Raw genomic sequence first — 15,114 nt, 5'->3', positions numbered from 1 at the left:
AATAAATAAATAAATAAATAAATTGCAATTCTATACCGAAGGATTAAAACACATACATGCATCCATGTCATAATTAACGTTTTATTTAGTTTCCTTAACAAAGGAGCTTTCTATTAAAGTTATCGACCATAGAACTAATTGGTTCAGATACGTTTTCTACTCTCTTTATCTGTGTGCACCTGTGTGTATTTGTTTTGATCCGAGACTTCTAGAAATCTGGCAGTAGATATGCTTAAAACAGACACCTGTCTGCTAATAAACATATTGTGAATTTCCATTTTCTATTTTCTTTCACTGCAGTAATTCAGCCATTGCGCCAGAAAACTACGACGTGGACTATTAACACCGCCAAGCACTTCACCGGCAAACGGCCCGTCTCCAGGGTGGAAATGCACTTCGTGACCCTCACGTCACCCCCGAACGAGTCTCCGATGTCCCCGCCTTGCAAAATAAAGCGCAAGCCCACGAGGGCAGCAGGACCCGCGGGTGTGCGCTTCCCACGCGCAGCGGGCGGGGCAGGGGGCGGGGCGGGGGGACTGCGGCTGCGCGCGGGTCCGCGGAGGGGGCGGAGGGGGCGGGGTGGGCGGAGCAGCCGCGCCCCCGCCCCGCCCCGCCCCGCCCCGCCCCGCCCCGCGGCCCGCGCCGACGCTTCCCACCGGCCGGAGGGCAGGGCCCCGCGCGCGGCCGCCGTTCCGCAGCCAACAGCCGTCACCGTGGCCAGGCCGGCGGGCCCCGCGATGCTGTCTCTCCTGCTGATGCTCTCAGGTCTGGGCCGGCTGACCTCCGCGGGCCATCGTGAGTGACGGACCCTGCTCCGCGGAGGGCCACCGGCCGCAGAGCCTCTGGGCTCGGCGGGCCCCGGGACCTTGCTCCAGAGCCCCGGTCCGCTGGGGAGAGACCAGCGTCTTGTCAGAGCCCGCCTGGCGTCAGGGTCGTCCTGGGCCTGCTGCGGGGAGGGCTCGGAGCGAGGCTGGGACAGGTGCCCCTCCCTCGCCGGACCCTGCACCTGGAGGGGAGGGCGCGCACCTCTGGGGCCTGGGGCCTGGGGCCTGGGGCCTGGGGCGCAGCACTCCTTCACCTGCGGGCTGAGGTCGGCCAGTCCCGAAGTCTGGACCGGGGCAGGGTCACGCTCCCCACTTCCTGGGAGCCTCTTCCCGGGATGTACAAAGTCTGATTTTGTGGTGGGTGCGTGCGTGCCCGTGTGTGTGTGTGTGTGTGTGTGTGTGTGTGTTGGGGCTTGGAGCTTCAGAGTGAGGTGGTGTGAGAGGAGAAGTGAAGAATCAGGATGCGGCCGGGCACTGGGGAATGCTCACACATGTTGTCCTTACTGTAGATCCTGAACCATCCCTTCTACAAATTACCGTGCCGCGGAAGATTGGGACAAGTACCAATGACGGTGAAGCTTCAGAAACGCACGTAATTAAAAAAATCACCTTTTTTAAATAAATTAATTTTTTATTGGTGTTCAATTTGCCAACATACAGAATAACACCTCGTGCTCATCCCGTCAAGTGCCCCCCTCAGTACCCGTCACCCAGTCACCCCCACCCCCTGCCTTCCTCCCCTTCCACCACCCCTAGTTCGCCTCTCAGAGTTAGGAGTCTTTATGTTCTGTCTCCCTTTCTGATATTTCCCACACATTTCTTCTCTCTTCCCTTATATTCCCTTTCACTAATTTTTATATTCCCCACATGAATGAGAACATAAAATGTTTGTCCTTCTCCGATTGACTTACTTCACTCAGCATAATACCCTCCAGTTCCATCCACGTTGAAACAAATGGTGGGTATTTGTCGTTTCTAATGGCTGAGGAATATTCCATTGTATACATAGACCACATCATCTTCATCCATTCATCTTTCGATGGACACGGAGGCTCCTTCCACAGTTTGGCTATTGTGGACGTTGCTGCTAGAAACATCGGGGTGGGGCAGCCCCGGTGGCATAGCGGTTTAGCGCTGCCTGCAGCCCGGGGTGTGATCCTGGAGACCCGGAATCGAGTCCCACGTCGGGCTCCCTGCGTGAAGCCTGCTTCTCCCTCTGCCTGTGTCTCTGCCTCTCTCTCTCTCCTCTCTGTGTATACTCATGAATAAAAAAAAAAAAACAAAAACATCGGGGTGCAGGTGTCCCGGCGTTTCATTGTATCTAAATCTTTGGGGTAAATCCCCAACAGTGCAATTGCTGGGTCGTAGAAATTGAATTTATTTATTTGAGAGAGAGTACGAGAGGGAAAGAAAGAGGGCCTTAAGCAGGCTCCCCACTGAGGGCAGAGCTCCAGTTGGGGCTTCCACTTGTGAAATTATGACCTAAGCCAAAATCAAGAGTCAAGATGCTTAACCAACTGAGCCATCCTGTGGAAAATTCATTTTTTATATGAGTGTTTTATTATTGCAGTACATGACCCAAATCAATTCATGTATATCCTTTGGAAATTTTTTGTTCTAATTACTGTGTTAAAGAGTCATGTTGTTTAAATGAAAGCAAGTATTTTGATTTTTCTTTTCATTTCCCAATGAACATTATGAAAATTTTTAAAAACAGACTCAGACAAAAGTGCCCCAAATCCTTATCATATAAAAGTCTCCTGGACTTTTTCTAGAAAATATGTACATTGAAATATTCTATGTAAATGAGGTCACACTAGTATTTGTTGTGTAACATTTTTTAAAATGACTATAAAGAATTTTTTCATGCTTATATTTGCTTATATAGAAATATATACATCTATTAAAACAAATATGATATTTTTAACCTGATTCAGAAGGAAAGCACGTACGTTGTAAAATTAAATCTAGACAGTACGAAGAGTTGTTAAGAAAGTGAATGTCTGCCTCAGTTTCTAAAGGTAGTAAATTTGAACTGAATGAATTTTTAGAGACATGCACACTCCTGCACATATTTTTTTGCACATATATTTTTGATGGTAATATATGATGTGCTAATTGGCTTTTAATTTATAAAGTCAGAATTTACTTTTATAGTAAACATTGCTTTCTCATTTTTCATAACTGCATGATTATCGCATTATATGGATGTAACATCATTCTTTGCCACATTTAAACATGTAGTTTTATAAGCCTTCTTAGGTAGTTATCTCCATAGGATCATGAGCAAGTCATTAAAAAAGTGATAAATATTTGCAAGACATCTTTCATAAAAGTTGTATGATAGTTGACTCCCATTAACAAAGAATAATGACACTTTCTAGCTTCTCATTTTTGTTAACATGAACATCAAAATGAAAGCTTCATTTTTAACTGGCATTTTTTTTTATTAAGTCTTAATATACCTTTTTTTATATATTGCCTCTTTGAATCTTTTTTTCTGGTTAATAATTTTGTACTGATTTTTACTTCCCTTTTTATATGACTTAGAAGTTTTGGTTAGGACACTTTGTTTTCAAGAAGTGTTGATGTAAAGACACGCAGGGATCTGATAGGAATCCAAGGATTGGAACCTTAGTGGCAAGATTGGAGAGGAGCATTGAATTGCTAAGTGGAAAACAAGACACTGGGACAGGTTTGATAGACTGGTCTGTTTGTCTTTATTTATGGCACCCAAACCAGCCAGTGATTATGTGTTCATAAAAGCTATTACACCAAAACAAATATCTAAACAAATGTTTAGAGGAATATGACACATACTGGGAAAATGCTAACCAAAAGCAAACCAAATATCCATGATAAAAGCAGAAAAAAACCCAACATTTAACACACACACCCTCACACCATTGTGAGAGATAAACATCATTACTTAATAAAATATTCCATTTACTAGGAACATATAAAAATTCTAAATTTGTATATGTCTTTAAAAATGCTCTCAGCACATATAAGATCGGATTGTACTAGAGGGAGAAAATTTCAAATCCATTTTCATAGGTCTTAAAATGTTTTCCTCAAGTATTGGCTTACAAATCATAAAAAGATTAATAAAGTTAAAGACAATTTGAACAACAAAAATATTTTATTTGATTGATTTATATAGAAGTTAACCCATCACAGTGAATATATTGTTTTTTTTCTCCCTCTGCTGTTCATTAGGACTCACTAGACTCTACAGGGTATTACCATGGGGCTTTTATTTAATGGCAAAGCATATGGTGCAGCAAGAGAAATAATTCAGGCAAATATCAGGAATTCAAGAAACATCCACAGTGAGCTCCCTATGAGTCCAGTCTCTGTTCTCCTGGAACATGATGAGTCTTTGAAATAATGAGACTTATTGGTGGAATTTTGACTTTGGGAAAAACTTCTTAAAAAGCTTTCAGTGACTCTAAGTAGCCAAGCCAGCCTTGTCAAACTAGGTAGGCAAGCACTAAAGAAGCTAACCTTGGCCAAGAGAGATTTTGTCCCTTAAAAAGTACATTTTAAATCTTACCACCTTTGTCTTAACTGATAATCAGAAAATCTAGACTTCTAGGCAACCCCAGAAATAAAGATAGTGTTTTTCTAATCTAGCTGTAATTCAACTTTATCACTGTAGTAATCACATTCTTCTCAGGAATATACAGATTATTCAACACAATTGACAAAAGCAAGGAAAAAACATTAAAAATAAAATACTGATAATATAGTATTTATCTGGTAACAATGCAATTAAGTGAAATATTAAGGTTTGAAAATGTATATGGAAATTTGAAAATACTCTTCTACATTATTTATTATTCATATATATTAAATGATAATGTATGATATTGAAGAAATTACAACCCAAAATTCAAGTCAAATTCTGAAGATGACATAGAGGCATACTTTATAAGTATTTGCCATTTTGTTAATTTTACTCCTGTTTGCAACCAACAACAAAGGTTCAAAATATGTAATGAAGAAAACTACAGATTAAAGGAGAAAAAAATAATATCACAATAATTTGAGAAGATGTCAACACATCTTTTTTTAGAGATTTATTTATTTTAGAGGTGGGAGAAGGGCAAAGGGAGAAAGAGTCTTAAGCAGACTCTGCACTAAGCAGGGAGCCTGATGTGGGACTCGATCTCACAACCCTGAGATCAGGACCCTGAGATCAGGACCCTGAGATCATGACCTGAGCCAAAATCAAGAGTCAGATGCTTAGCTTACTGTGCCCGCTGGCAACTCCATACACGTTTTTCAATAGCTGTAAGCTTACAGGGGACCGAACATGAGAAGTTTTAAAATGCAGAAAACTGTATCCAATGACAAAATTCATGTTCTTTGCAAATGTGGAAAGTTTACCAACATTAACCAAGTGCTATGCTGTGAAGAATGTGTATGTTTTATGATCATGTCACAGATTGGGTTCTTTGGGATGGAGTCTTTGAGAAGATTCCCATGAAGGCAGTTTATTAGGGTATGCTCTTGTGATGAGCCCCTGTGGAAGGGGAGGGCAGGAAGTCGGAAGGGGAGATGGAGACGCATTTGAGTCTCAACAAAGCATAAAGCTGGCATGGTCCATCAATCTCTGGAGTTGGGATGAGGGGGCTTCTCGGTAAATGTGGGCTGTCTCAGAAAGTTGTGACTTGGTGTGAGGTGACCCTCTGTAACTAAAGCAATTCCTAAAGAGGAGAGGGAGATATAGAGTGTTTTTATAGTTAGGGGATACTTCCTTTAATCTTAAAAAGGGAACTGTGATATATTCTTTAATTTTTTAATGTACTTGGGCTAGAAATTGCAAAGTAGAAAAAAGATAATAAAATTAGTTTCTCCCAAGATTACTCTACGACTAATGCTCTTAGTTTTGAAATTGATTGAGACTCTTTGATTTTAAGTTTAATTATGATTAATTCTGTCATACATTCCAAGATTGAAGGAAGATTACAATTATATATGTATATATTATTTTGAGACATGTGATATAATCTGTGTTGTCTATATGGAAGAGTAAATATATTTTAAGAAGTTATGGCTTTTGATTTTTAAGAATTCAGAATTTCTAATAATTACATTCTTCTTGAATATTTTGCTATAGGTCACTTATGCCATCAAAATTGACCGGAAAAGGTACACTCTCCATCTTGAAAAACAGTAAGTTGACATTCCATTTTTCATACAGTCTTTTTATTTTTTATTTATTTTTTATTTTTTTTATTTTTTATTTTTTTTATTGGTGTTCAATTTACTAACATACAGAATAATACCCAGTGCCCGTCACCCATTCACTCCCACCCCCCGCCCTCCTCCCCTTCTACCACCCCTAGTTCGTTTCCCAGAGTTAGCAGTCTTTACGTTCTGTCTCCCTTTCTGATATTTCCCACACATTTCTTCTCCCTTCCCTTATTTTCCCTTTCACTATTATTTATATTCCCCAAATGAATGAGAACATATAATGTTTGTCCTTCTCCGACTGACTTACTTCACTCAGCATAATACCCTCCAGTTCCATCCACGTTGAAGCAAATGGTGGGTATTTGTCATTTCTAATAGCTGAGTAATATTCCATTGTATACATAAACCACATCTTCTTTATCCATTCATCTTTCGTTGGACACCGAGGCTCCTTCCACAGTTTGGCTATAGTGGCCATTGCTGCTAGAAACATCGGGGTGCAGGTGTCCCGGCGTTTCATTGCATTTGTATCTTTGGGGTAAATCCCCAACAGTGCAATTGCTGGGTCGTAGGGCAGGTCTATTTTTAACTGTTTGAGGAACCTCCACACAGTTTTCCAGAGTGGCTGCACCAGTTCACATTCCCACCAACAGTGTAAGAGGGTTCCCTTTTCTCCGCATCCTCTCCAACATTTGTTGTTTCCTGCCTTGTTAATTTTCCCCATTCTCACTGGTGTGAGGTGGTATCTCATTGTAGTTTTGATTTTTCATACAGTCTTTTTAACTTCTGAAATTTTTATAGTTACTACTCTAAGTTGAGCCTAAACAAGAAAAATGACATATTTAATATGTTACATCTTTGTTTTAGCATCTGAGTTTTCAGCTTGAGATTTTAAATCTAGTATTTGAGCCAAGTTCTAGTTTCATATTACAAAGCTAATGTTTATGTCAGATAAATGAAAATTAGTCTATGTAGTTCTTAATTATTAATTATTTATAATTATTATTATAACTATAATAATTAAGGCAATGATTTAATTTATCCATGTTTAATTTTGTTCATGTCATTTTATACATTTATATGATTTTAAACATTTTATTTGATATTACACCAATATTTTTTTATCTTAAATTTTCACTACATGAGGAAAACAATATTAATAACCTCATATGTGTCTTTCCACCATTTTCTATTCTAAATTTCACCTTTTCTTTAAATAAAATATGTAGAAACCTACCAAAAAAGTTTTTTAGAGAAATGGAAATGCTGTTTTGCAATTGGCAGGTCTTATTTAATAATGGTGTTCATTTTCCTCTTCTCTCTATATATCTTAACTTATTCTTTAAAAGATAACTGTAGTTCTAGTATGGCATGTTTATAGGTAATGAGGTTATATTTCCAAGGATTGTCAGTATAGAGCCCTGCAATAAACATCCTTGTATGTATTTTCTTATGTAATAAATATTTTGTTTTGTGGGCTTGCTACCAAGAAATGGATTTCTGGATCAAGATGTATGAATAATAGTAATGATGGTGATAATGATAACAACAACAAAAGCAACAAAAGTAACTGATGTTCATGGAACTCTTACCAATTGATAGGCATGTTCCAATTTGCATGTAGTAACTGATTTAATTTGCACAACAACTTTCCTTATTACTCACATTTTGTATTAGGATTTTGAGAGATGTTGCCAGTTTCTGAAAAGACAGTAGCAGTTCAGATTTTCAAAAGCATGCAAGATGTGTTAAAAATTTCTATCACATTTTTGTGTCAATTTGTATTTCCCTAAAGAAACTTCTCTAAACAATTATCAGCTGTTTGCAGTTTCCTGTTTCCTGTTTCCAATTTAATATTAATTTTTTAGACTAGTCTTAGGTTCATAGAAAAATTGAGAGGAAGGTACAGGCAGTTTCTATATGCCCCCTGCCTCTGCACATGTGTAGTCTCTCCCATTATCAATGTGCCCCACCAGAATGATATATTTATTATTACTGATGATCCTATCCATCATTATTGCACAAAGACCATAGTTTATATTAGTCCAGTATTTTTTATATTGGCCTAATCATCTCTAGATCAGCCAAAATCCAGCTGAATCCCAGACTAACCAATGAGCAAGCCTGGCCATCATTAGCAGAACTAATGACCCAAAAATGTGAACAGTAGATACTTACTATGTTATTGTTCTGGTTTTGTGGTTATGCTTTTCATGAAACATTTTGTATAACTTTTTATTTTTATTTTTTTAGAGACAGACAGAAAGAATGGGTGGGGTGGCAGTGAGGGGCAGAGGGAACCAGAGAAAGAGAATCTTAAGCAGGCTTCATGCCTAGTACTGAGCCATAGTGGGGTTTGATCTCATGACCCTGAAATCATGACTTGAGGCAAAACCAAGAGTTGGACGTTTAACCAACTGAGCCACCCAGGCACCTCACATGTCATTTTTATCTGAGAGTTATTTACACTGATTTTGTGCAGAAAGAGTTAATTGATTGTAAATACATATGTAGCCATCAAATAAATATATCTCATTTATTATTTATCCACCTATATATTTATAGCAAGAAAAGCCATATTATGGATATCTTTGGCCATGATACTCTGGGCACCCATGAAATAGATAGATTATAAATGATACATTTCTCAAGAGTGCTATATGCTACTAGTTTTTACGTAATAGGGTTTATCCCAGTTTTCACTCAGACCAATACAGAAACATTTCTGTTATCTACATTCTCAATAAAATAAGTATCTTCACTTATTTTTGTTAATGGATAAGAAATGCTATTTTATTGTTATTTTAATAGGCACTTCCCTGATTATTAATATGTAGTATCTTCAAATGTTTACTGACCATTCTAGTTGAATTGCTTCTCCTAAGCTTTTGTTTTTCCTTTCTGGTTTTCATTTTTATTTTATTTTATTTTATTTTATTTTATTTTATTTTATTTATTTTATTTATTTTATTTTATTTTATTTTTTTAAGATGTTATTTATTTATTCATTAGAGACACAGAATGAGAGAGAGAGAGGCAGAGACACAGGCAGAGGGAGAAGCAGGCTCCATGCAGGGAGCCCGACGTGGGACTCGATCCCCGGTCTCCGGGATCACGCCCTTGGCTGAAGGCAGTACTAAACCACTGAGCCACCCGGGATTGCCCTTGGTTTTCATTTTTATTCATATGTTTTGTGTTATTTATTTTCAATTTATGACTTACTTTTCTGCTTTTCTTTTCTTTTTTTCCCATGACGAATTTGTTTGTTGTAGGTATTAACTCTTAATCTGTTCTATATGTGGCAAACATGCTATCCAACCTATTGATTGTGTTCTTCCTTTGTGGGATTTATTGCTGATAAAAATAAATATTCATGAGGGACACCTGGGTGGCTCAGTGGTTGAGCATCGCCTTCTGCTGGGTGTGATCACAGGCTGCTGGGATAGGAGTCCCAAATCGGGTTCCCTATGGGGAGTCTGCTTCTCCCTCTGCCCTGTGTCTCTGCCTCTCTGTGTGTTTTTCATGAATAAATAAATACAATCTTAAAAAAATGAGTATAATAATTGCTTAGTTGCTAAAATGTGGCTCTGCCCATGTGCCAGAATTCATGTTCCAGGTACTCGCTCCTAAAACAATTCAGGCCACTCAGCATTGTCCTTGAATATATGTGGGATATGAGCTGATAAATATCAGTATTTTTTTTTTCTGGGAAGCTCTCTAGTTTTGTTATTTGAACTGAGGAAAGGAAGAGTTGTCAGGAATGAAAGAAGATGAAGAAGCAGATCTGGAATGAGAAGTAGGGGTGAGGGATGCCTGGGTGGCTCAGCGGTTGAGCATCTGCCTTCGGCCCAGGGCGTGACCCTGGAGTCCCAGGATCGAGTACCACATCGGGCTCCCTGCATGGATCCTGCTTCTCCCTCTGCCTGTCTCTGCCTCTTTCTCTCTCTCTGTGTCTCTCATGAATAAATAAATAAAATCTTAAAAAAAAAAAGTAGAGGTGAAAGCACACACTCAATGAATGCTCTGGCCCCTCTTTGATTCTGGCCTTGAACTACGCTTTAGTTTTTGGAATCCTTAAGAAACCCCAGTCTCCCAGCAATAAATAGTGGTGTCAGATTGTTCCATAACAATCACTATCTTCTCTGTAAGAAGATGACACTTTGGTACAATTCATATGAGGTTTGTTTATAGATACCATTTAGCTTATGAAATTTGAGCAAGGCACTAATCTTCTGCTTCTAAACAAAGGCTTTAAGAACTGTTGTGTGCTTCTACAATTTCTCTTCTCCTTCTGCTTCAAGCAAGGCATGTTCCAGGGTTAGAAGGTATGTCTTTGGGCAGCCCCGTTGGCTTAGTGGTTTAGCGCCGCCTTAAGCCCAGGGCATGATCCTGGAGACCCAGGATCGGGTCCCATGTGGGGCTTCCTGCATGAAGCCTGCTTCTCCCTCTGCCTGTGTCTCTGCCTGTGTCTCTGCATCTCTGTCTCTCATGAATAACTAAATAAAATCTTAAAAATAAAGAAAGAAAGAAGGTATGTCTTTTCCTAGGTTCCAGAATGAAGTGGAGCTGAACCTGCAATAAACTTGTGAAGAACATTCATTGTTGTTTTGAGGCATTGAAAATTTGGGAAGTGTTTTTACCACAGTATAATTTCATGAAAACTATTGGAAAAAGCATATTTTTTTTTCTTATCAACCTATGGCTACTTGTTAGGAAATATTAACATATTTATGCAATGCGATGTATTGATTGTTGAATCTAAAAGAAAAGTTTGCTGTTGGAATCCAGAAGTCCTGGTTTCTAGTATACATAAATCTATGTCATTATGGTGTGTCCCTGCTGCTATCTGATTATGCCACTTAATATTTTTTCTTATATATGAAATGTGCTATCAGAATGCAACTGAGGTAATGGAGAGAGGAGACCATTTAATTTTTGGATATTTGAACTTGTAAAGTTGAAAGTAAATTTTAATTTCATGATTCTGGTTTTGCTAATGTTACAATTACAATGAAGTGTCATTACTTTGGTTGAATTAGGTCATTTTTAGACCCTCATTTCCTGGTGTATGCATACAACAAATCAGGAACATTGTATCCAGATTCTTCATTTAAAAAGGTAAGTTAGTTTTGCTTTATGCTGTGTAGGTTTACTTTTTAAATATCATTAAGTTGCCATTGGCAAGAAGAAAAAATGCTTTCTACCCCACAGAATTATTGGGCAAACAGATCAGAAGCCCTTATTGAAAGGGAGAGTAAGGATGCTAAACCATATTGGGTACAGAATCTGAAGAGGTTCACGTGTGAAACATACGAGTTTACATTGTATCCTAAAATGTGGATAGGGTTCAAGAAATTTTTAAGTATGTGAGAAAATTAGCTTTAGTCTGTGAGATATTTACTTTGTGAGAACAGATGATTGGCAAGAAGTAAATGCAAGTGAAGGGTCAGATTCTATTGCTATATTGCAATGGAGAGATAATGAAATTAAAAATAAACTAGTGCAACATTGTTTTTGTCACCATCTGCAAGTAGAAGGCAGAACAAAGTACACAAGACACCTGTTCTGAGACATTTGACAATAGGCAGATCAGGAAAAATTTTCTCTCTGAGAGAAAAGAGAGCCAGAAGGTGAGTCACATTCAACTTGGCCCTTCTGATTGAGGGTAAAGTCTCAACCATAGCATAGGGAGTTGGGACCAAGCAAAGCTTGCAGACTTGGACCAGAGCTGTTGATGCAGCTTTAACTGGGATGACTCAGGACCAGATAGAGGGGCCGTAAGATGTATGAATTTTTTGCAGGGAGGGAATTGTCTTTATGCCCTTGACTAACGATTAGGCTGCCTGTGTGCTCTACTGAAGAGGGTAAGACTCTACTGAAGAGCAGAGAGTGAGAGATACTCTTATCACCCTCATTCCCTACCCCAAGGCCTAAAACTCAGCAACAAGAGGATTCAGGAAGGTTGCCATTAAATTAATTTCAATACAAAATGAAATACTCTGTAAAGCGTAAAAACACAGTAGAGGAAGGAAATAATGCAGATAAGGGTAGAAACCAATGAGATAGAAAAAGGAAAAAGAATAGAAAAAATTAAAGCTCAGAATTTAGTTCTTTAAAAGGACAAATATCATTAATAACCCTTAGTAAGACTAACCTAGAACAAAAACAATTTCCATCAATATTAGGGACAAAGGGGAAATATGATTAGTCATACAGAAAATAAAATATTTTGAAGTATTATGAAACCTTTATGTCAATAAATTTGATAATTTAGATGAAATGGCCAACTTCCCTGAAAAGGAAGGGAAATTATCAAATTTGAGGGGAGAAATAATAGAAAATCTCAATCATTTGAAATCTATTTAAGAAATTAAATTTCTAAACAATCACTTTCCCACAAAGAAACATCAGGTCTCCATCTTCTCATGCTTTATCTTTTAGAGTCTTTAACCATTGAAAGTAATGCTTGTAAGAACATTCATGTGCGATTTGTTGTGTAGACATAATTTTTCATTTTTCTGGGATACATGCCCAGGAATATGATTGCCATTATATGGTAAATATATATATATTTTTAATATTTATAATATTATATTATAATATTAATATTATATATTTAATATATATAATATTTTAAAATATTAACTATTTTCCAGAGTGTCTGTACCATTTTACACTTCCACTGGCAATGTAGGAAAGATAGAATGTCTGTATTTTTGACACCATTTGATCAGTATTTACATTTTTTTAGAATTTTAGTCATTTCAATAAATGCCTAGTGATATCTCATGTAATTTTTAATTTTTAAATTTGCATTTCCCTAATGTCCAGTGATATTGAACATATTTTTGTGAAATGAAATGTCTATTAATATCCTTTATAATTTTCTAATTGGATTGATTAGTTTTTATGGTTGATTTTAAAGCAGTTTATATATTCTAAGTATAAGTCTTTTGCCAGATATATGATGTACCAATATTTATTCCCCGTCTGTAATTTTTCTTTTTATCCTGTTCAAAGGTCCCTCATTGATTAGAAATCTTTAATTTTGATGAGAGTGAATTTATCAACTTTTCCTTTTATAAATGGAGTTGGGTATCAAATTAAGAATTCCATGTATGCCTAGTTCCTGAAGATTTTTTCCCCCTAAAAGTATTACAGTTTTATTTACATTTAATTGTATGTTCATCTTGAGATAATTTGTGTAAGGTATGAGGTTTGGATTAAGGTTTATTCTTTTGACTGAGGTTGTGTATTTGTTCTAACACCATTGATAGAAAAGACTGGTCTACATTGAATTGCTCTTGCATCTTTGTCAGAAAGTCAGTGGGGCATATTTTTGTGGATATATTTCTCAGTTCTTATTTATTCTGTCCAGTTCCTTTGTGTCTGTAGTTCTGCCACTACCATGCTTCTACTTGTAAATTAAGCATTTATTGCAGACAACAGTGATTTCTCATACTTTATTCCTTTCTAATATTTTTATCATGGATAGTCTTTGCTTGTTCATATAAATTTCAGACTAAATTACTTTATGAATACAAACAAACTTGCTAGGATTGTGATAGACAACGTCTTAATCCTGTAGATCAATTTGTGGAGACTTGACATTTTTGCTATGTTGAGTCTTCCAATCTGTGAATGCAGTGAGACTCTCCATTTTTTTTAATCTTTTTTCTTTTCTTATGTATTTTAATAACATTTTGTAATTTCAGCATGCATATCCTGCAAATAGGGAACACACTTCAGTACAGCACTAGAAGTTGTAGCAAACACAGAAAGGCAAAGCAGAGAGATAAAAAGTATACAGATTGAAAAGGAAAAAAGAAAAATGCCCCATATTTGTACAAGACACATCTATGTAAAAAATCTCAAGGATCCATCTAAAAAAACACCATAAAATATGTAACTTCTGCAAGGTTTTAGGATATGTGATCAACACAACAAATACACTGCATTTCCAGCTAACAACATGTGGAAACTGAAATTAAAATGCAATAGCATTTGTAGTTGATTGAAAGAAAATGCTTTGGTATAAACCTAAAAAAACCTTGTGCAAGCTGCAACTTGGCTCTGATGGATAATTCTTTTTACCCATGACTGGTTTGATTGCTAATAATATCTTGAGGATTTTTTTTTAAAATCAAAGTTCATGAGAAGTATTGATCTGTGGGTTTTTTTTGTCCAGATTTTGTCTAATTTTTGTAGTAGAATGATATCTGCCTCAAAATAAATTTGGAAGTCTTATTTCCCGTTTTACTTTCTGGAAGATGTTGTATAAAGAACATAGTAATTTTTAAGTTGTTTGGTAAAATTCTTTATTGTTGTCACTAGTCCTGGGGATTTGTGTGTGTGTATGTATGTGTATGAAATTTTAAATTACCGACTCAGTTTATTTAATAGTTATAGGAATATCTTATTTATCTGTTTCATATGTATTGTTTGTTATTTGTGGTTTTTAAGGAATTGATCCATTCTATCTTAGGTGTGGAATTTAGTAGTGTAATTTTGTCATGGCCTTTAGTATCCTTTAATGATTACAGGAATGTTTTGTTTCTGACATGAATGACTGCTCTCTTCTCTCTTCTTAACTGTGTTAATCATACTAGAGATTTTTCAGTTTATTGAATTTATCAAAGAATCAGCTTTTTCTTGCTTTTTCCATACTATTACCTTATTTTCAGTGTCATAGCATTTAGCTTTATGTTTATTATTTTCTTCCTTATTCCTTTCCTTGAGTTTCTTGTTTTAGTTTGTTGAGAGAAAAGCGTATTATCAATTTGTGACCTTTTCTCTTTGCTACAGTAAGAATTTTAGTACTAAAATTTTCTGCTCAGCACTGCCTGAGCTTCAGCCTACAACAATATGCTGTATATTCATTTTAACACAGTTATATATATTTTAAAATTTCCTTTGAGGCTTCTTGCTTATCCATGGGGTTTTAAAAAGTGTGTTGTTCAATTTCCAAATGTTTGGAGATTTTTCCTGTTTTTCTTGTCTGCTGATTTCTACTTTGATATCATTATGGTTAGAAAATATATCCTGTATGATTTCAATTATTTTAAATTTGTGAAGGCTTGCTTCACAA

The 15,114-nt window shown here is 36.9% G+C and overlaps 1 protein-coding gene across 2 annotated transcripts in view; it reads left to right on the top strand.

The window, feature by feature from the left end:
• Positions 1-636: 636 nt before the first annotated feature.
• LOC607729 (A disintegrin and metallopeptidase domain 3-like) overlaps positions 637-15,114 on the top strand; it is a 94,451-nt gene continuing 79,973 nt past the window's right edge. The window contains exons 1-4 of one of the 2 annotated variants that reach the window (XM_038560013.1): positions 637-795; positions 1,334-1,416; positions 5,950-6,005; positions 11,066-11,144. In XM_038560013.1, the coding sequence (XP_038415941.1) occupies positions 738-795; positions 1,334-1,416; positions 5,950-6,005; positions 11,066-11,144 (276 nt within the window). In that variant the 5' untranslated portion in view covers positions 637-737. Of the gene's footprint in view, positions 796-1,333; positions 1,417-5,949; positions 6,006-11,065; positions 11,145-15,114 lie in introns of those variants that run through there. The other variant, XM_038560014.1, reaches the window with a different exon arrangement.

Source organism: Canis lupus, chromosome 16, assembly GCF_011100685.1.
Source record: "Canis lupus familiaris isolate Mischka breed German Shepherd chromosome 16, alternate assembly UU_Cfam_GSD_1.0, whole genome shotgun sequence".
NCBI classification, from domain to species: Eukaryota; Metazoa; Chordata; class Mammalia; order Carnivora; family Canidae; genus Canis; species Canis lupus.
This window is presented reverse-complemented; position numbering and strand designations above follow the sequence as displayed.